The sequence below is a fragment of the Notolepis coatsorum genome (genome assembly GCF_963971535.1).
Source record: "Notolepis coatsorum genome assembly, chromosome: 14".
NCBI lineage: Eukaryota > Metazoa > Chordata > Actinopteri > Aulopiformes > Paralepididae > Notolepis > Notolepis coatsorum.
In genome coordinates this window covers 23,580,435-23,603,891 of record NC_140178.1, presented here as the reverse complement: position 1 = coordinate 23,603,891, position 23,457 = coordinate 23,580,435, and the positions used below count along the sequence as shown (strand labels likewise).

The window sequence follows — 23,457 nt, the reverse complement described above, 5'->3', positions numbered from 1 at the left end:
CATTAATCATGAGTCTGTATAATTACATTAGTGTGTATTGTGCCTCTTGTTTTTACTACTTGGTTTCTTTAAGTGGTGTTTCTAAAGTTTTAACTTCCTGAATTTCCAGAAAGCAACAACTATCTATCTATCTATCTATCTATCTATCTATCTATCTATCTATCCGTCCGTCCGTCCGTCCGTCCGTCCGTCCGTCCGTCCGTCCGTCCGTCCGTCCGTCCGTCTATCTATCTATCTATCTATCTATCTATCTATCTATCTATCTATCTATCCGTCCATCTCTCCGTCTTTCATGATGATGATGATGAGTGTGATGTTTTTCTCTCTCTCTCTCTATCTTTCTCTCTCTCCCCCTCCCCGCCCTCTCTCTCCGTCACACACACACACATACACATTTTTTTACAAGTTGAAGTCACCTATGAGCAAAGCCCTGTACTATAAAGTGAATTAAGTCTATTGAAATGTAAAACGGTATAGACGCTGTGTAATGTATATGATTTATCATTAGAGCTCTGCAGTATTAATACATTTTATGCATAAAGAATGAAAAGATGAAACGGAATTGTGAACTAAAACAAAATTCATATGGTTCTAAAAATGTGTCATCATCATTCCACCCCCAACTGCTTTGTACGACTTCATTGTGCTTGGCCTCCTTTATGAGGGTTGGGATATTATGTGTGTGTGTGTGTGTGTGTGTGTGTGTGTGTGTGTGTGTGTGTGTGTGTGTGTGTGTGTGTGTGTGTGCGCATGTGTGTGTCTGTGTGTGTGTGTGTGTGTGTGTGTGTGTGTGTGCGTGTGTGTGGTGTAGTGCTTAGAGTGTAAGGATATGTTTATATGTACGTAAATAGACATACACAGACACATACAAGTACACGTACACACACATCCTTGTACTGTAAGCACTACAACACACACACATGCACAATATATCCCAGCCCTCACAAAGGAAGCCAAGCACAATACTCCTAAGTTGTACAAAGCGGCCTGGGTGGAATGACACCAACAGACTTGCATCAAAGACTTGAGAGGGAATAAAGACCAGGGTGTGTATTCAGTGTTTCTAAAATGTTCTTATATTTTCCCCTCAGGATTTTCATACAAATACAACATATGTACGGGGCGACAGTGGCTCGGGAGGTAGAGCAGTCATCTGGCAATCCGGAGGTTCCCGGTTCAATTCCCGCTCCTCCCAGGCAGCATGTCAATGTGTCCTTGAGCAAGACACTTAACCCCTAATTGCTCTCGATGAGCAGGTTGGCACCTTGCATGGTTGCCTCCGCCGCCGTCGGTGTGTGAATGTGTAAGTGAATGGGTAAAATGTGAGTAACAAATTGTAAAGCGCTTTGGATAAAAGCTCTATATAAAAAAGCAGCCATTTACCATTTACCATGTACGTACACACACACACAAATACCCTAAAACACACACACATACATACAAATACAGATACATAAAAATATACACACACATGTACTAACACCGACATGCTCAATCTCACACACTCATGAGCACTCATGTGCTCATGCGCACACACACACACACACACACACACACACACACACACACACACACACACACACACACTCTCTAAACCAGGGCTACCCATTCATGTTGGCCTTCCAAAGAGTTACAGAGAAGTATTAGATGTTCTGTTTGGATTATGTTGATGGGATTTAAAGATTCTGTCAAGTTTTCAATCTCTTTGCGTACTTTTACAGAAGGTATGTTGTTGGTAGAATTGTTGCGAAAATTATGACTAAAGCCCTTTGATCTTGATCTCCTGGATATCAACAGAATCAAGCCATTTCAGATATCCAATCTGCTTCCCTGAAGATCTACTCAGGGTACCCTGATTGGCCCATCAGTCAGTCTGTCAGTTGTCAGTAATCGTAAAGGATATCAGATAGCTAGTCCACAAACAAGTAATTAAACAAGGTTGCTACAATTTAGTTATTTTTAGTGTTTCAAGATCCACAGCAACTCTTGACAATTTATGTATGACCTGCTAGCACATCCTTTCACTGAACAGAGGGCCACGACTCCCTTACCATACTGAGAGTTGGCTGTGCTCAGAGCGAGTGCACTAAAACAAGTAGAACAAATCAAATGATTACATCTGAAGCTGAAAGAATTACACTTCTATCTGACATCAACATTCCACACAATACTCTTTTTCTGACTGAATCACCCTTATTGCACTGGCTCTTTAACTAGCCGAGAAGAGATACAACTATTAACTTGTTACATTTATTAAATGATCAATGTTCAGTGACATTATTTGGCCCCTGCCCCACCACCCGCATGTTACATTTTGTCCCTTGCCCCTTCTTGTGACTGTTCAGATCAGATATGCCTGATCCGAACCCATAATACACATACAAGAACACACACACACACACCATATTACAGTGTAATGTAGTATCTTAGAGAACACACACCATATTACAGTGTAATGTAGTAATGCAGCCTCTACATAAGAAAACACACCATATCACAGTGTAATGTAGTCTCTACATAAGAACACACACCATATCACAGTGTAATGTAGTCTCTACATAAGAACACACACCATATCACAGTGTAATGCAGTCTCTACATAAGAAAACACACCATATTACAGTGTAATTCAGTCTCTACATATTGAGAACACACACTATATTACAGTGTAATGCAGTCTCTACATAAGAACACAACTATATTACAGTGTAATGAAGTCTCTACATAAGAACACACACTATATTACAGTGTAATGCAGTCTCTACATAAGAACACACACTATATTACAGTGTAATGCAGTCTCTACATAAGAACACACACCATATTACAGTGTAATGCAGTCTCTACATAATAACACACACCATACAGTGTAATGTAGTCTCTACATAAGAACACACACTATATTACAGTGTAATGCAGTCTCTACATAAGAACACACACCATACAGTGTAATGTAGTCTCTACATAAGAACACACACCATACAGTGTAATGTAGTCTCTACATAAGAACACACACCATATTACAGCGCAATGTAGACCCTATAAGAACACACAGCATATTACAGTGTAATGTAGACCCTATAAGAAGAACACACACCATACAGTGTAATGTAGTCTCGACATAAGAACACACACCATATTACAGTGCAATGTAGTCCATATAAGAACACACACTATATTACAGTGTAATGTAGACCCTATAAGAACACACAGCATATTACAGTGTAATGTAGACCCTATACGAACATACACTACACTGTCCCCACATACATACATGCTCCTTTGCAGTCAGTCCACACTGTTATGTAAGGGAGGTGGGGGGAGGGGGGTGGGCTGTGTGCACAATAGAAGAGAGTTCTCTCCCTCTGAAGACCCCCTCTCTCACCCCACCCCTCTCTCTTTCTTTAACATATCCCCCTCTCTCTCGCTCACTATCTCTCCTACTCTCTCTCACACACACACGCACACATGTGCAAACACACCTCTTATTCTCATTTTTTCCCTTTTCTGGTTACCCCCCCCCCCCCCCCCCTCCCCTCTCTCCGCTCCTTCGTCACTCCTGCAGGCCTTCCTGAAAACCTCCCCCCGCCTGCGAGGATTCTAGCTACCTCCTATCACACCTTTTAAAAGAAGTGACACCTGTTCTTGCAAGGCGGTAATTTGCATAAATAAAGCACATTTGGGGATAGTATTAACCTTACCGGATCATCGTAGGGCATTGGTTTTCAAAGTATAAATGTTTTTGAGGATAGAATGATATATATATATATTTTTTTTTTGTTATGAAATACTTTGAACATGTTGTATTTTACATGCAACTACCTATATTCCATTTGGTAAATTATTATTTATGTTTTATCTAAAGCACTTTTCAGGCCTGTGCAGGTGTATATATAATGGATGTTCCCAGTGGAAATTGAACCCCTGGCCTGGTGTTAGCATGCCGTACCACTGAGCCACTGAGGATTTACTCTAACATGTCTCTTCTCATCACAATGACGGACATCTTAGCATTGTTAGCATTCCAAATTCAAATCAATGAGGACCACTAGCCAAAAGGCCAGCTTGTTATCTTGCAGTGAGTGGCATTCAATTGTTTCAATGAAGAGTGTTAGGCAATTCTAAAAATAATTATAATAAAAAAAAAATATATATTATAATAATACAATAGAAAGAAAGAAGGGAAGGGAAGTTTGGAATAGCTTATATATATATATATTATATATATATATATTTTTTTTAAACAATGTCTAAAAAACTTTAAATGTTATTTGCCCGTTTATGCATTCACCATCAGCATGGCTTTGAAAAAGATTCAAAGATAATTATGGATTATATAGTTATATTAGAAACAATTACAGATATGGTCCCCGTCAATTCAACCAGACGGCCTGCATGAGTTGTTTAGATAATTATACACACTGACCTTATAAAGACAAGAGCACTCAACAAACCCAAACTACTACTGTCTAATCTCACAGGTACAGTAGGCTGCAGCTACCGACACACACACACACACACACACACACACACACACACACACACACACACGTGGCATATAGGTTATTTTTGTGTATTTGCCCACTCACTTTATGTTATTATTTTATATACAGTATATATTTATTTATTTTGTATGTTTACAGATACAACGATTCTTATGCATTTCTGATTTGAGTAAAAAGGAGTGCAATTGTGGTTACCGGTATATAAACTGTGGGCTTGCGCTGCGTTCTTCAGTTGGCATTTACACCAGAGAATAAAGTAAACCACTGAAGACCAGCCATATTTTCATTTATTCTTTTAGGTGGGTAAATGTCACCTAAGCACTTTAATATGTTAGTGTATCCTTAATAGTTTGTTTGTTTCTATTGTTTGTATTGTACTTTGTTAGATTGTTTGAGGGGACTATAATGCTAGGTAACACTGCATAGTATAGTGGACGCAACCATCACTAATGCTAACGTAGCTCCTCAGGGATTGAAGCTGTTTTTCTCATTTTGACAATCTAACCTGTGACAACACATTAGCTATAGGGTCTTAACCCTTTCATTACCACACTACCAAAGGGTTAACCCTTTCACTGTGACACGACAAAGGGTTAACCCTTCCACAACCACACTACAGAAGGTTAACCCTTTCACTACCACAGGTTAACCGTCTGTAGTGTGGTAGTGAAAGGTTAACCTTCTGTAGTTTGGTAGTGAAAAGGGTTAAGGACTATGACTGTTGGTAGTTGTTGTTGATTTTGTTTAAATATGCTGAATTGTAATTTTTATGTGTGCGATTGTTGTTCAGACGATTAAGCTAAGCTAACCGGCTAGCTAACGTCAGCTGTCACTTGTTGCCATAGCAACGCTAAACATTCATGTATGGGCTGCTGGAATTATAAACAAACGGAGCACAGGGCATGGTTTTAGTAAACCTATAGAAAATAATGAGTTTAATTTGTAATACTTACATTTATTGTAATCTATTTTTATTTTAAATGGAATTAATTAGAAAATGTATTATTATTTTGGGATACTGTGATTGTTGCTATTGTAGCCTACATTGTTCTAAGCCAGATCAGTAATATGGCAGTTACACCCATAGAATTAAGTACAGCCACTGAAGGCCAGCCAACTCACTGTTGATTTTCATTTATTCTTTCAGAATAAAACTTTTCTTATATTCATCCTGAGTCTGGTGTGATTCATGGGTGCAACACATGCACGCACACACACCCTCATACACATACAGTGCTCATTATCACCACCGTCCCAAAATGTCCCAAATCATATTTGAATTGTCCCAATTAATGTATACCATCCCAAAATATACATGTATTTTTTATTTTTTTTTAATGTACATGATCAAAACTCAGATAGACATCATCTGATCATATTATGATACCCAAAAGCAAAAAGATAAGAAAGATTGAAATTCAAATGAAATTGAGAAAAAGACGACTAATACATTAGGCAATGTATTAGGCATAATGAAGAAGAAAGGAGAGAGTATAACTGATGCCTTTCCCGAAATAGAAAAGTTGAAATATCCAATTAGTTTGGGCTGGTCCTAAGTTAGTTAGACTGTGTGCTTGTTGACCAAATATCCAATACTGTTTTGGAGCCAGCTGTGTTTGTTGACAGACTTGGTTACAAGCTAAATAGCCAATCTAAGCGATCAAACACAATAAAAAATAATGTTGCTGGCCATCTCCATCACCGGACACGCTCGCTCTAGTAGGCTAGGCTATTCTCTCTCTCTCTCTCTCGTTCTTTTGCTCTCCCCCTCTCTCTCCCTCGATCTCTCTCACTCGCCTTCTTCCAATCAGAGCACGGATGAGCGCTCCCCCCGCCCGCACTGATTCTCTCAAAAACTCTGCTACTATAATAATAAATAATACACACATGCACGCACGCGCACACGCACACACACACACACACACAATGTGCTCTGGAGCGAAAACAGCCTTGAAAAGTTGAAACTAGTCATTTAGCTGAATTTAAAGTGACTAACAATAACTTTCTTGTCACATGGAGTGTTTTCTGGGCAGAACCGAATGAAATGGAACAATTAGCTGGTGTTTTACAATGAAATTAAATCACGTGGCCTCTCCCAGCTTCATGAGCCTGCTCCGTCTTCTGAAGCCTCTGCTATATACATCGTAAAATGACTACTTTTTTCTAATTATTATTTCTTTCATCAAAGGACCACGGAGGCATGGGCTTCGCATCAAAGCCAAAGAAGCTCTGAGCCATGCGCTCAATTAAACATTCATGTTTATAGATACAATACGTTGTGATTTTACACCTGGTGGTGTTTTTAGAATTTCCAAAATAATTAAATAATTGTGGGTTAAGAAAACACAAACCATGTACAGAATTTATAATATCAAGGAATTATTTAAACATACTAAATGATTTCATAATTCTCCAAATGTGGCTTTATGGCTGAGCAAGAGCTCCATTTTTTTAAGATGGGGATTTCCAAAAACATTTACATTTTAATCTAGGCTACATCCTGGCTGCTGAACCTAATTTTTCAACATATAAGCTATACATTTTTTTTTTTTTTTTTAATAAAGATAGGTGTCACAGAGTGTTAGCCTCTCACTAAACAGCATACGTCATGGTGAAAAAATAACATCCTGTAGTCTTTATATAGTTCTATGAGTCTTGTCCATTCATTCAGTTGCCCCCCCCCCCCCCTTCACCCCCACTCCAAATGACGTGGTGTGACTTGCCTTTCGTGGGGCGACCTAATAGAACTATTTGGGATGACCACGTGTTCTTGAGTCTATAGCCACGTAGGCCTACCAGCCCCTGTGATGTTGATAAGAGCCATAGGTCCCTATAGTGCAGTTGAGTATAAAACCAAGGTTATTGAGTATAGAACCGGTAGGTCCATATTGTAGTTAATTATAGAACCAAGGTAGGTCCCTATTGTAGTTGAGTATAGAACTAAGGTAGGTCCCTATAGTTAAGTAGAATCAAGGTAGGTCCCTATAGTTAAGTATAATCAAGGTAGGTCCATATAGTTAATTATAGAACCAAGTTAGGTCCCTATTGTAGTTGAGTATAGAACTAAGGTAGGTCCCTATAGTTAAGTAGAATCAAGGTAGGTCCATATTGTAGTTAATTATAGAACCAAGTTAGGTCCCTATTGTAGTTGAGTATAGAACTAAGGTAGGTCCCTATAGTTAAGTAGAATCAAGATAGGTCCCTATTGTAGTTGAGTAGAACCAAGGTAGGTCCCTAGTTGAGTATAGAACTAAGGTCCCTATAGTTAAGTATAGAATCAAGGTAGGTCCCTATTGTAGTTGAGTATAGAACTAAGGAAGGTCCCTATTGTAGTTGAGTATAGAACCAAGGTATGTCCCTATTTGTATAGCGCCATGGTCTCAGCCCCCTAGTGTTGAGTATAGAGCCATGATAGGCCATAGTGTTGTTGAGTAGAGCCATAGTAGGCCTCTCTGACCCTCTAATGGAGCCCAACGCAGGTGGCCCCTCAATTTTATCACTGTGGCTCTTAGGTTATGAGAGTATAGTCTTGGTCAAAACCTTAGACATTTTTCTCATAAATAAAGGTATGTTATTAAATGGGCCCTATAAGCCTATGGCCATTTGATGGTTGTTGAAATAGCTTACTGCCTATTTGTTGATCTCTTTCTGCATTTAAAAATGGATAGGCTGCAGCTTTTCCTTGTATATTGCATTTATTTTCATTTGGTCTAAACTACTGAAGTATTCCAGCAATACACCATTGGAACATATCGTTTTGCATCCATATAGCCGAAGTGTAAACACGGCATATATTAAAAAAAAATACACCAGAAACCACGTATACCTGTGGGGAATATATATTCCGAAGTGGTGGAAATTTATTTTAAATCGTAAAATCATCCAGTTTGTGACATCTTTGCCCAGGCCTTCATTTTGACTCACGGTGGGGGCGCGCGCTCTCATACATGTAACGTTACTCAAATGGCGGAACAGTGAGAATTACGCGCGTGTGCGTTCAGCTCACCTCGTATCTGTGCCAAAGGTTACAGCCATGACTGATGTTCTATAGGCAAATTCCCCCATACTCTGTTTAAAACCAGGTCAAGTCAAGCTCATTGGATGGGAGGGGGAAGCACAACAGCGCACTCCATTTTGTTTCGTTGGCCTATTTCAATTGAACAAAAAAAAACACACGTCCAAAACCCAAATTAAATTGCCCCATCAAAATGCGTTACAGCCATAGGGGAATTTTAATGGTATTTCTCAGCACTAACGATTAAATGTGGAAAAAAATTGTTTGCCCTTCTGAAATCCACACCACACTGCCGACAGAGGCAGTGTAAATAATGCCAATGTATACTATAGGTAATAACCTCACATGTCACTTTAAACAACAGAATAATCAAGCCTTTTTGGAGATAAATAAAATTAAACTAAACAACGCACACACGTATACAGGTAATTATTTCGGATAAATAATAATAATAAAAAAAAAAAAAAAGGATTGGATCTATTTATCCAGCATTTCCGTACACCCATCCATGACGCCGCCAGAACAGCGTGTTGGCTGCATACGAAATCAGCAAAGTAAAATCTTTAATTCCAATCAACTTTACTCAAACCAGAACAACAACAAAAAACAATAGGCTTCCTCACAGTCAATTGTTGCCAAATGTAAACCAAATCATAGCAGTTACACATACATAGGCGCTGAAAATCAATTTCGCCAGCATGCAAAGCGCAAATGCCTACAAACACACGAAATACACACCAAACACAACAACCATTGAACATTTCATCAACATGTCATTCCTGACGTTATAAAACGAGGCGTCCAAATAGTAGCTTTTTCTAGTCAAACCGGCAAATAATAAATAACTGTAGTAGTGCATTATACAGGAAGGCCTATACGACTTAGGCATATGACCTAGCCTGCACGAGCTATCAGAACATGTGCTAATAATGTGATGACGTTGCAAACAATATTCGTATCCCCCAGTACTTAATACAGCCCCCCCCCCCCTCTCGCCTTGAATGAATGAATGGACAATCCTTGTTTCAACAGGAGATGTATGGCTAACCTCGACAGTAGCCCACTGCTACCAGTATCTGATTGAGGCACCATTAATCCCATTCCCCTCAAGAACAGCAGGCGTCAGGCGACAACATTTAGGTCCCAGCACACAGTCATGTCATTCAATAATACGTGAGAATTTTAAACCGTTTCAAAGTAGTTTTAGTGGTTTAGAACAGTGGTATATGGACCCAGCCCCCTGGCACACACAACAGACATATAGGTGTAGTGCGTGTGTGTGTAATTAAACCAATATGACCGCCCTGTGTGTTTTTCGGTTTAAATCCATACCAGTACAGTAGGCATACTACTACACTGGGAGATGCAACAATTGAAGTGTTATTGCTAAATACCTTTGCTTCTTTGGGACGGAGTGTTCGACCTCAATACGTTTTCCATGAAGTTCCACTTTACCTGAGAGGGGGAAAAAGGTTTCAGGCGTTCAAAACATTTTCTTACTATTTAGTAGCCTATAGCTTGCAGTAAGTCTACAATTGAATGACTGTATTGTCGTTGCTTTGGCAATTAAAATGTTAGTTAGTGCCCACTGCTTATAGACTTAACACGTCGTATTGTGTTATTCTGAACTATTTGTTATTACAGAAGAAGATAGTTGGTTCTTAAAACTCTGTCATGGCCTAACAGGGGAGAAAACTTGAGTTTTGTAACAACTCGTGTGAATGTTTCTCCCTCTGCTAGTTAAATCCTTCCACACACACACACACACACTACTAATGCTCAGATCATATCAGTATATTTACAGTAGCCTACATTAGCTACTTATATAGTCTAAATGTTTGTTTCCTCTCAACGCTTGTTTCTATACATTGTGAAATAGCACACACATTATTCTGACATGCCCTCGAGTTGTGTGCTTGTGTGTTTGAAAGCAGCGTTCAGCCTAGCATGACGACCTTGGCTGTGGATGGTACACTCGTCACATGTTAGGCTGTAACACATAGGAAATCATGAAAAAATAGGCATCAGAAAGCTGCGAGGCAACACAATCGTGCGATCGTTATTTTAAAGGGGATATTCAGGCCACGTTGTGTGTACAAAACAATAAAAGCAACGATCACCGATCACTAATGATCCATAAGTATATCGGGGCCTGCTTAACTAGACAGCGTTATAAGAAGAAGGTATATATCTAGCCATATAGTATACCGGCTCAAAGGGGGAGGGGTGCCTCGCTCCCATACCAGTCAATGCACTGGCTGCTGTACTTCGGACAACGGTCATTTATGTTGCAATCCGCATGCATTGTGCTTCAGAGCGAGTGCTCTAAGAGTTATGTTCGTTGATATACGGTGCAGATATTAGGAAAATAATACACGGTGGCATTCTGATCTACACTAATAGGGTATACGTTTTACACAACGCGTGTCCCTCCCCCTAACAAAAGTTGAGTATAGCTTTCTGCTGGGCGTTTAACGCACCACACACACACACCTTTACATTATATCGAAAATAAATGAAATAGGCGAAATCGTCTGAAAGCCTACATGACGGGATGCCAGGGGCTCCAGAGGGAGGGTATGCTGCCCATGCTTCAGCAAAGACACTTAGGTGACTGGCGCACCCCCCACCCCCTTGAATGAATGAAACTAGCCTAGAGGTGGAGGGGGTCGCTTGGACGTTCAATAAACTTCACCACTCACCAGAAAACGTCTCAATAGCCTTCATAGCCCATTGATCGTCGGGACAATCGACAAACGCATAGCCGGTTTTCATGAGAAACTGTCCGGAATAGGGGATCTTGTAGTCGTCAAATGTTTTCACTAAATCCTCGGCCGTCACGTTTTCGTTCAGATTTCCAATGTATAGCTTGTTCATGGTGGAAAAGGGTGTATTTATATAAGTCCAAAACGAAAAAAAATTGCAAAAAAAAAAAAATCAAAGCCCAACTAAAAACTTTTATCCTCTGTAAGTAATAGCCTAAAACGACGAGATGTTGATGTTGGATCTCGATCACTGCTGGGGTTTGAAACCACACTGGATGTCCACAGGGCAGATGAGAGATATTCAAAACGAAACGAAAAAAAAAACCCAAATCGAAGTAAAACTAAAAAAAAAATAGCTGGTTTCAAAAAGTGTAACAAAAAAAAAAAAAAAAAAGCTGGTGTTAAATGTTGAAATCTTTGCTTTAAATCCAAAAACACAAGAAGTGATGAAGAAATTAAAATCCCTTGACTTGAAGCCCCAGCAGAGTAGAGTAGTAGCCTATAGCCTGTCTATCTGACTGTGGAGGAGGTGGGTTGGACTGGGGGTGGGTTTGATGGTGGGTATATGGAGGAGTGGGAAAAACTATGGCGGGATCAGGTTGGGAGAACTGTTTTCCTCTCTCTCTCTCTCTCTCTCTCTCTCTCTGCTCTCTCTCTCTCTCTCTCAGAGTTGTAGGCTATACTCTCCGCCCCGCTGCCAGCCGTGGTTGACGCCGCCCCTCAACCGACTCGAATTCACGATATTTTTTTGTTTGCAAAGAGGAAACCACGTGGTCTATTTGGAGTAGGTTAGAGAGAGAGAGAGAGAGAGGAGGAAGGGGGGCAGCCCCCTCTTATCCGAGGGTATTCACCAGATGAGAGAGAGAGAGAGAGCGCGCGTGCGTGTGTGTGTGGACGCGCACGCAAGGCGAGCCCCCTGTTCCGTGCTATCCGCACCCTATACTGTACATTGCGTGTGTGCATGGGCGCAGCGTGCCGTGTGCGCACAGAGGCTTTTATGCAATATGTATAGCCGCCCCACACATGCGCCGACCGCGCTTCTGCTCGTACAGTACAGGCAAGGATCATTTGGAAGGAAGGGGGAGAGGGAGACTTCCTTTAAGACGCGGATGTGTGGCTAAATATACCCATAAGCCATAACCAACCGTGGAAACGAGATTTTTTGTATTGACTAAACATAATCATACATAAGGCCTAAAGGTCTCCAGCCTTGCATAACCTTAAGCTATAGGTGGTGGTGCATATTATGACACACACGTGTATATTTGAATAATAACGGACTACATGACGTATATCACGCCATATGTAGCCTACTGTAGTATGCATACTGCACCTGTGTTTTACTGTATATATTTCGATTCTAGTGTCCATTGTAACCATATTTATTGTAATCCATAATATAACTGACAGGGCATACAGACAGACCCTCCTGCTGCACCTTGATTACACTGCCTATACTTGCTCGTATATGCGTATATTAGAGTTCATTATATTGTTATGTTGTTTACATATTTTTGTATGTATTTTTACTTTTCTAATTTCTACTGTACTATAATTGTATTACATGTGTTATGTCTTCTACTATTACCATGTACCTGAACCCCCCCCCCCCCCCCCCTGCTGCTATGATGCCTGAATTTCCCCAAGGGGATCAATAAAGGAATATCTTATCTTATAAACTACAGCACCGTCTCTACGTCAAATGTATATACTCTCTTTTTTAGACTATTTTTGTATCACAAACAGTACTGTATTTGCAAATCTGGCATGTCATAAATGTATAGATGTAGCAGTACTGTCTATCTGTATGTCATCATGTATGTCATATGGGGGACCCAGGACCCTGATGTAAACAAGACGAAAGTCTTTCTCTGGTCTGCATCCCCTTAACAATTGTGTGTATTGAGCTGTACTGTACTGTACCCATTCTGCAATCTGTTAATAAAGTTTTCAATCAATCAATCAATTCAGTCTGCGTGTAGGATATACCACCACCACCCCCCTCGGCAGGCCCCGCCCCCTCGCTATGAATATGCGTCGCGTGGTAAAGCTGTTACATAAATGACCTATGGCGCAGGTGAACCGCGGGACAATTCGGAACAAAAGGTCTCGGGGGCCGCGCTCTGCTCCTGGGGACACACTGTCACCAACCACCCAGAGGGTCCAAACTGTTACACATTGTATCAGCGAGGTTGATGCCGCACGTTCGTATAGTAGGCTCTGGAGGAGAGCGCGCGGCCGCATCTCTCCTCCGCCTATATTCCATTTTATTTTTAATTAGGCAAATGTTTTAGTCGGCTTTCGCGCTGGGACACAGAAGAGAGTGGGCCCACTATATGGGATCAGCAGGGGGGAAACGGCTTCCGTATACACTATACCCCCACAGTACACACTGCAGCTTTCTAATAGAACCCAGTCTTGGTGCTCTCTCTCAGTGGCAGCATGGCGCAGTCCTCGCCTGCTGCACCACACAGCACGCCGCGCCACGCCGCTTGGATGGAAGAGTCAAAATGGAGGCAGTTGCGTGGCCGAGGCGCTGGCTGTAGTGGGCAGCAGGCCCCAAAACACACAGAGCTCTCCAAGCGGAGAGGAGCTGCTGTGCCCATCTATCTACAACTCTCGCCTTTTATTCTCAACTTGTCCCATAACTGAGCAGCAGAGATGATTCAACAGTTTCCCGCCGTGATCATTTTAGTATAGTTATTTCGTAAGGCGGGCCGCCTATACCCGCATGTAGCAACGTGGCACTAGACTATCTTGCGCCTCTCGCATGTATTTTTTTTTCTTTTGGAAAATGGTTCCTGACGCACAAAATGGAGCCAAACCATATAGGATTGTGTAAACCAAACTCTAGAAGCTGGAAAAACCACACAGTTCGCCTCTTCGTTCGTGTTTAGAAATCAAACCGTTTATTTTCTCCCTCGTTTGCGTTCACGAGGAAATCCGCTGTTGCGCCAGGAGAGACGGTAATCAGCGGTAATAACAAAGCATTAGCATCTTTCAGTTTGTGCAACAGTGAGGCCACGTCTTGCTTCAACGTGCCTTGTTATCAACAGGTGCTGTCTTTTATTAATAATAATGACAACACTAATTATAGTCCAGTAATAATAGGCATGTTTTGTCGTTCAATAATCTAGACAGATTTGAACAAAATACAACTTTGAACTCAATAAAACATAACTATTGAAAATGTTTGTTCTAATAGTACACATGAGATGAAATAGAAACATTTAGTTTACATTGCTAGTTAATTACCCTTCAAGGTAAATGTGGAACACACAACACTGGCATCATTAGGCCTGTAGTTCATCTCATTCATGCCCTGCTGAATTCATGCTTTCATAGCAGTTTCACTGCTTTCATCATGAGGCCCACGTGGCCTACAGGAGGAGCAATGGCCGACGTTGGTCTTTTTGCTGTTGTCATTGTTTTAACAGACCAATTGATATGTAGTCCTGTTGTTATTTTGCTTCACATTCATCCTTTGATGTGAAAACCACATTACATGAGCCAACAGCCAAAATACTCTTCAGCGCCCTGTCCCAATACAAAGGTAGGGATGTAGTGGAGGCTAAACACAGTTTATCACCTTTTTATTACCATTCAGGGATGTAGTGGAGGATAAACTCATGCACCTAAACTTAATTGAATACATTTTTATTACCATTCAGGGATGTAGTGGAAGATAAACTCACCTAAACTCAGTTTAATACCCTTTTATTACCATTCAGGGATGTAGTGGAAGATAAACCCACCTAAACTCAGTTTAATACCTTTTTATTACCATTCAGGGATGTAGTGGAGGATAAACTCATGCACCTAAACTTAATTGAATACCTTTTTATTACCATTCAGGGATGTAGTGGAAGATAAACTCACCTAAACTCAGTTTAATACCCTTTTATTACCATTCAGGGATGTAGTGGAAGATAAACCCACCTAAACTCAGTTTAATACCTTTTTATTACCATTCAGGGATGTAGTGGAGGATAAACTCATGCACCTACACTTAATTGAATAACTTTTTATTACCATTCAGGGATGTAGTGGAAGATAAACCCACCTAAACTCAGTTTAATACCTTTTTATTACCATTTAGGGATGTAGTAGAAGTTAAACCCACCCAAACTCAGCCTAATACCATTTTATTACCATTCAGGGATGTAGAGGTAAACTCGTCATAGCAGCATGTGTGTGGGGGGGGGGGGGGGGGGGTACAGGCATGGGCAGAGTAATAGAAGAAATACACAATATAATACATTTTGAATATTAAAATATAAGAAAAATAAACAGTTTACTGTTTATTGGGGTGTAAACCCACCTAAACTCAGTTTATCCAACTTTTCATTACCATTCAGGGATGTAGAGGGTAAACCCACCTAAACTCAGTTTACTCTCTTTGGAGATTATCTTTTTAAACTGACAAAACTCTATTATTGAAATTCAGATTAGTTTATTGATGATGAGTAGTAGTATCGTATTGATGTAAATTACATGAAAATAGCATCTTTTGAGAAAATTAAATAAAATATTAATGATTATTGGCGTTGTTGTTTTGTTATTTTTTATTGTGATAATGTACTGGCGTTAATTGTTTTTGTTTTACCATCGCATCACTGGATATAGGCTGTTGACACTCTCCCTCTCTCTCTCTCTCTCTGTAGTGAGTGAATATCGATCTCTCTGGGGCTGCTAGGGTCACAGGTCAGGTTGCAAGGTTCAAGTGACCACTATAAATTTAAACTAATATCCCCGGGTTCCTCAGAGCATGAATGACACATAAAATCAGTAACTTGTAACAAAGACCTTCTCTGAAGAGTCAACTTTTCACAACACAAGAAACTATTCACCTTGTGTTTCTATAGGCAACCCGGACGCTGCCAGCTTGCCGATTTTATCTTTCAACTTCCTATGAGCTAAATGTATCTAGAAAGAGACATAGCCTTCAACGTTTGAATGAAAAACACTGTCTGTTCCTCCACAGATATCTTTGTTATGTTGATAATGAGCTCAGCTCAGCAGTTTTGTGTTCATAGATGTATAATTGATTTGGCTTGGGAAGAGCCACACTACGGTGGCGCAGTGGTTAGCACTGTTGTCACACACAGCAAAAAGAAGGTCCTGGGTTCAAAATCCCAGCAGGGGGCCTTTCTGCATGTTCTCCCCGTGTTTGCATGGGTTTCCTCCCTTCAATTGAATTCATTAATTAAATGCATCTAGCATTTCTATCACCAAGTTCAGCTAAAGTCGATGAAAAAGACAATAACAGAAGTGGGGCGTGGCTTATAAGGTGACCAGCTGACGATTAGCCAAACCTGAAGACCGTTTAGAGGAATGGACCTGTCTCAAACCCTGCCCCCTTTTCTTGATCCTCCAATCACAACTGTCGCTTACCTCGGACAAACTTGGTTTGTCCGAGGTAAGCGACAGTTGTGATTGGAGGATCAAGAAAAGGGGCAGGGTTTGAGACAGGTCTATTAGTCTCGGTGACAAATTGGTGCGCAGGAATTCAACAGCCGACAGGTCACACAGTATGAAAGACACACACAGCGCAACACGCATACGGTCCATGGTTTGATCTCCCTATTACTGACCTTTCACATCTGTGTGAAGGGTTACGAGGCAAGGAGAGTGACTACATTCAATTCCATACAATATGATTCTATTCAATTCCATAACATTCCATACAAATACAATTCCACATAATTGCATGAAATTCCATACAATTACACATGGTTCCATACAAAAAGGAACATCTTATCTTATCCATATATAGTTACATTGAATTCCACATGATCCCATTCATGTATAGCAACGACAGAGATACAAGGTTTCTTCAGGACTCAGAGGAACGGTATATAATCTGTAAAAGGCATGTGAAATATAACATATAACATATCCAGCCCTGAAGAAGCCATGGACACACTCAATTCCAGTGATGGAAGAAGTGCACAGTTCCTTTCCTTAAGCACAAGTAGAAGTACCCAGATAAACGAATACTCTGGTCAAAGTAAAAGTCCTCCATTCAAACTTCTACTTAGGTAAGAGAAGTATTGATAGTGATAGTTAAAGGAGCCTCAGCGTCTTACTTAAGTACAGTACTCGAGGAAAAACACTTAAGTTACTTTCCACCACTGTCGGCTTGTGTCCAAGGTGAGGTTGTGTCTGTCTGAATGTGAAGACTATAGAACTTGTGTGTGTGTGTGTGTGTGTGTGTGTGTCGCATCATTATGCCCAAATAAGGGAGGGTAGTTCGCCCAGCATGGGGGAAATGAACCAACTAGCTTGGTCTGTGGTTCACACAGGCTCTTTCAAACAGGGACAAATACTGCAACACTCAGAAAGTCGCTCCATTTCAGTCCTTTTATTCACCAATGTTTTCGACAGTGAACTCATCGTGGTAATCTAATCTCTTTACCTTGAACGAGGGTCTTCTAATATCGATCTCTCTCTCTCTCTGATAATGCAGGTGATTTATAATTTTCGAAAGCACGGTTTGAAAAAAGGAAGAAACCTCCACAGTTACCAGCTTGGTGCCGTATAGAAAGGACAACATTACTGGTAAACAGGAGAGGAGAACGCAGTTCGTTTTCACCACAAATGGGAAAGAAAGACACTGAGGTTTCCCATTTTCATTTTTCCATTATTCTTTCTTGAGAGGTCTATTTAGGAACGCGTGTAGTGACAGACAGATGTCAGTGGACAGCGGCGTCTGACCTGCTTGGTTCCACTTATTGATGGGTCTCTGTTGCATTGATAATGAGAACCCTTGCGCTCTCCACACACTCACACACACACTCACACACATACACACACACACACACACACACACACACACACATGAATGGTGGTTGTATGGAGGAGGGGAGGAGGAAGTCAAACTAGGAAATGAGCTCTTCTCTTCTCTCATCTCTCCTCTTCTCTCCCCTCCTCTTCTCTTCTCTCTTCTCCCGTCCCCTCATGTCCCCTCCCATCCTGTCCTCTCCTCTACTCCTCCTTTCCTCTCCTCTCCTCTGTTCCCCTCCCCTCATCTCCCCTCCTTTTTCTCCATTCCTCTCCTCTTCTCTACTATGCTCTGCTCCCTTCCCCCTCTCCTCTCTTCTCTTCTCTTCTCTTCTCTTCTCTTCTCTTCTCTTCTCTTCTCTTCTCTTCTCTTCTCTTCTCTTCATGGCATCACAAGTCTCTGTTAACGACAGTGTGTGTGTGTGTGTGTGTGTATGTACGTGTATGTGTATGTATGTGTGTGTGTTGGGGGAGTGGTGACGTAGTGAGGTCAGAGGTCAGAGGGCTGGGAGGAGGGGCGAGGGTAGATTGGGCTGGAATGCAGAAGAAGCACAACATATATTCCTCTGGTGGGAGATCACAGACCTGTTTTATTTATCTTATTTGTTTTTATGTATTTTCTACGTTTGTGTCTTTTTTCTTTGTGGACAACAAAGCAACAAGGCAGCAAGGCAGCAAGGCAACAAGTCAACAAGTCAACAAGTCAGCAAGTCAACAAGGCAACAAGTCAGCAAGGCAACAAGTCAACAAGTCAGCAAGTCAACAAGGCAACAAGTCAGCAAGTCAACAAGGCAACAAGTCAGCAAGGCAACAAGTCAACAAGTCAGCAAGTCAACAAGGCAACAAGTCAGCAAGGCAACAAGGCAACAAGTCAACAAGTCAGCAAGTCAACAAGGCAACAAGTCAGCAAGGCAACAAGGCAACAAGTCAACAAGTCAGCAAGGCAACAAGTCAACAAGTCAGCAAGTCAACAAGGCAACAAGTCAGCAAGTCAACAAGGCAACAAGTCAGCAAGGCAACAAGTCAACAAGTCAGCAAGTCAACAAGGCAACAAGTCAGCAAGGCAACAAGGCAACAAGTCAACAAGTCAGCAAGGCAACAAGTCAACAAGTCAGCAAGTCAACAAGGCAACAAGTCAGCAAGTCAACAAGGCAACAAGTCAGCAAGGCAACAAGTCAACAAGTCAGCAAGTCAACAAGGCAACAAGTCAGCAAGGCAACAAGGCAACAAGTCAACAAGTCAGCAAGTCAACAAGGCAACAAGTCAGCAAGGCAACAAGGCAACAAGTCAACAAGTCAGCAAGGCAACAAGTCAACAAGGCAACAAGTCAGCAAGGCAACAAGTTAGCAAGGCAACAAGGCAACAAGTCAACAAGGCAACAAGTCAACAAGGCAGCAAGTCAACAAGGCAACAAGGCAACAAGTCAACAAGGCAACAAGGCAGCAAGGCAACAAGTTAGCAAGGCAACAAGTCAACAAGGCAACAAGTTAGCAAGGCAACAAGGCAACAAGTCAACAAGGCAACAAGTTAGCAAGGCAACAAGGCAACAAGTCAACAAGGCAACAAGTCAGCAAGGCAACAAGTCAACAAGGCAACAAGTCAGCAAGGCAACAAGTTAGCAAGGCAACAAGGCAACAAGTCAACAAGGCAACAAGTCAACAAGGCAGCAAGTCAACAAGGCAACAAGGCAACAAGTCAACAAGGCAACAAGGCAGCAAGGCAACAAGTTAGCAAGGCAACAAGTCAACAAGGCAACAAGTTAGCAAGGCAACAAGGCAACAAGTCAACAAGGCAACAAGTTAGCAAGGCAACAAGGCAACAAGTCAACAAGGCAACAAGTCAGCAAGGCAACAAGGCAACAAGTCAACAAGGCAGCAAGTCAACAAGGCAACAAGGCAACAAGTCAACAAGGCAACAAGTCAGCAAGGCAACAAGTTAGCAAGGCAACAAGGCAACAAGTCAGCAAGGCAACAAGGCAACAAGTCAACAAGGCAGCAAGTCAACAAGGCAGCAAGTCAACAAGGCAGCAAGTCAACAAGGCAGCAAGTCAACAAGGCAACAAGTCAACAAGGCAACAAGGCAACAAGGCAGCAAGGCAACAAGGCAGCAAGGCAGCAAGGTAGAGGCATGTTATTGATATTACCAAACACTGCAGCAGGAAGTAAACTTGGGTCATGTTGTCAAAATTAAACTGTCTACTACAGACAGTTGGGTTAAAGTCCCAATCATGAATGGTTTATTTTTTTATTTCTCTTTCTCCGATTTTCTGTTTTTCTCCCCATCCAATTTAGTCGCCGTGCCAATTCCCCCCCTCCCCTACCTGGCTGCTGTATACATGTTCTCCTACGAGTCGGTACAAGGGCGTCCCGAAGCCGACCGCACGCTTCCTCCGATGCGTGTGGCGACTGCCAGTGACATCTTTTCACTTGGCAGCGAGGACTCTCATTGGTGAAGTGTAACGCGTGGGAGGGCACGCTATCTCCACCAAGTCCTGCCCCCGTTGAGCAAGCGCAGAGACCTGACCTGTCCTGTAGGCATCGCTGTCCACAACACCAGATTCCCACCCACCAGCTTCCCACCCCCTAATACTGCCAATTGTATTAGTATGAACGACCAGCCAAGCTGGTAGCAACGCCGAGAGCTGGGCTCGAACCCAGCATCTCCTGCGTTGGTGACGAGCGCAATCTCCGCTACACCACCTGACCGCCCTCATGAATGGTTTTGATCATGTAAACATTTGTTTTAATTGTTTCTAGGCTTTCCATGCAGGAGACACAAGCTTGATTCCAGGTGTTTCAGTATAGTGGTGGTTCTACACTCAGAACGATGTTGACCTGTCTGTGACCCTCACCAACTCTCACACCAAAGAATGATTTTTTATTCTCCCCTTTCAGGCTATTGAGTTTGATTAATAACTGGAGACTTGAAATATTCATTACGTAATTTACGAGTTGGAAGCATCTAAACCAAATATTCCAAATGTGATGAATGTATATTTCACAGATTGGAGACCAGATTCAAGACCAGTTAACGGTCTGTCATAGACTGGAGATCAGATTCAAGACCAGTATCAGTCTTGTCATCTAGATCTGAGACCAGATTCAAGACCAGTAGCAGTCTGTCATCTAGATCTGAGACAAGATTCAAGCCTGCTGATACATGTGAAGAATCTCTTTTCTGTCTAGAACCTTTTTTGAAGACACCTGTCCACCAGTATTACAGTCCAGTGGTTGTCAAAGTGGGGTCCTTAAATCTTACCCTGCTCTGACTTTACGTCTTTAAGAAGCACTAAGTGCCAAATTTAGATTTGCTTAGATTTAAGGAAATTCTTCTTCATAATCGCATCCCATAGGGGCCTTGCACTGAATGTGTGGCTGCCTGTAACCACTGGTAACCGCTTTAGAAAGAAGATGCCTAATCTATGTGCAGCGGTTAGAGTGTAAAACATTTGGAAAACCACACGTTCATAAGATCCAGTAAATAAGACATCAAATGATTACATTCCTGTTGATATATTTATCATACAGCAACACATATCGACTGTTGTTGTGCACATATCAGCCGCCAACTCTCACCAACAGACTCTTGGACTGCATTTATATGTCATATAAATTAATATGGGAAACGCATTGGGAAACAAATAGATGCATTAAATAGATTAGTTATTTAGTTCATAGTTAGTTGACTAAAATTTACATTAGTGGAGGAACAGCCCTATTTAGAGCAGCTGATAAGGCTCTTTCTCCTCCCATCAGACCCTGAGAAGCCCTGCAGGCCAAAGACGGATTTCTATTGTGGTGTAAACAGGTTCTCAGCTGTACTCTATTCACTCCACCACCTCCCGAGCTCCGCGCCACTGCAGGCCCACAAGAAAGACAGTCCTCCAGTAATGTAATGGTGATATGGTTGTGAAAGCAACACCGTCCCTCTTGGGGGAAAAGGCTATTGAAACAAGGTCTACTGCCACTGAAATCCTAAAAAGAGACATAGAGGTACTAGAGATAGTAACACAATGGTGATATTGTTGAGAAAACTACTCACTGGAAGCTCTCTGGGTTGTTATTTTGTTTCAACACGCCGGTAGAACTGAACCCAGAACACTCACGATTACACAAACCATTGATCAAAGATTGGACATGTTTTGTTATTTTCAGTTTGCATCATTGTATCGCTTTTAGTGGTCTTGTGCAGTGACAAATATCTGTATCTGTAGCCATGTTTGAAAAGCTATAATTAACACTATATTAACCCTATACAATAATAGTAATAGTGAGTCATAATAGCAATAGTAGGAATAGAAATAGCAATATTAATAGTAGTAATAATAATAGTAATAGTGGTAATAGTAATAATATTAATAGTAGTAATATAAATAGTAATAGTAGTAGTAATAGAAATATTAATAGTAATAATAGTAATAGTAGTAATAGAAATAGTAATAGTAGTAATAGTAATATAAATAGTAATAATAGTAATAGTAGTAATAGCAATAGTAGTAAATAGTAATAGTAGTAATAGTAATGGTCTCATCAGAACACATAAATAAAGTACTAATATCGATCACAGGGAAAAAGGTATGTTATGTTATAGCCATAAGTAATATACAGTATTGTATCGGCAAAAGTCCAAAAGAAATGCCGCAACCAGGAGTTGAACCAACAATCATTGCAGTCGCGGGTGAGTGCTCTCACCACTCTAACTGTGATTATAGTTGAGTGAGATTAGTTTTAACATTCGCTGCCTTAACGGTTATGGTTAAGACATAAAGTTAGGGTTAAGGTTAGGGTTCAATCCTCAGCAGGGGAACTTAAATGTTTTTTTGAAAACGTAAATAGATATGTACTTATTTGAACACATACATTTTCGATACAATACGTACATTATGTACCATTATTTACCTATTGTAAGCGAGATGGGGCTGGGAAGCTGCAGACTGGGACACTTTGAATGGCTGCTATATCAACCTCTGCATGTTGGTCACGGCTGGAGGAACAGAATGTACAGGATTGTTATTGTAGCAAACGAGGACGATGACCAGCAGCAGCAGGTCAGCAGCGGTCAGCTTGTCCTGGACCACAAACAACTCAACACAAACAACTTAACAACTTTCTGAGGTCACTCTGCTTTAGAGAAAATCAATGCACTTCCTGTGGTTGATCCCCCTGCATGTGTGAACTGATTGCACTGCCATGTGCAAGTGATAAGTCACGTTTTGTCATCAAAATCGTGGTTTTTGTTTAAAGTTTTTGTCACTTTCAATAAAACAATGTCTGAGCTTTCATAAAACGCACTTAATCATCTTATTAATGAATTTGTAGTTAAAACATGATTGGTGACACTTTATGATAATAATAATAATAATAAACTTTATTTGTAGAGCACCTTTCAT

The 23,457-nt window shown here is 41.1% G+C and overlaps 1 protein-coding gene across 1 annotated transcript in view; it reads right to left on the bottom strand.

Moving 5' to 3' along the window:
* The window catches only part of igf2bp1 (insulin-like growth factor 2 mRNA binding protein 1), a gene marked incomplete at both ends in the record, with an annotated part of 134,995 nt that extends 123,598 nt beyond the window's left edge, over window positions 1-11,397 (bottom strand). Inside the window, 2 exon segments of the mRNA XM_084329975.1 lie at window positions 9,915-9,975; window positions 11,223-11,397. Coding sequence (XP_084186101.1) covers window positions 9,915-9,975; window positions 11,223-11,397 — 236 coding nt within the window.
* Window positions 11,398-23,457: the final 12,060 nt, after the last annotated feature.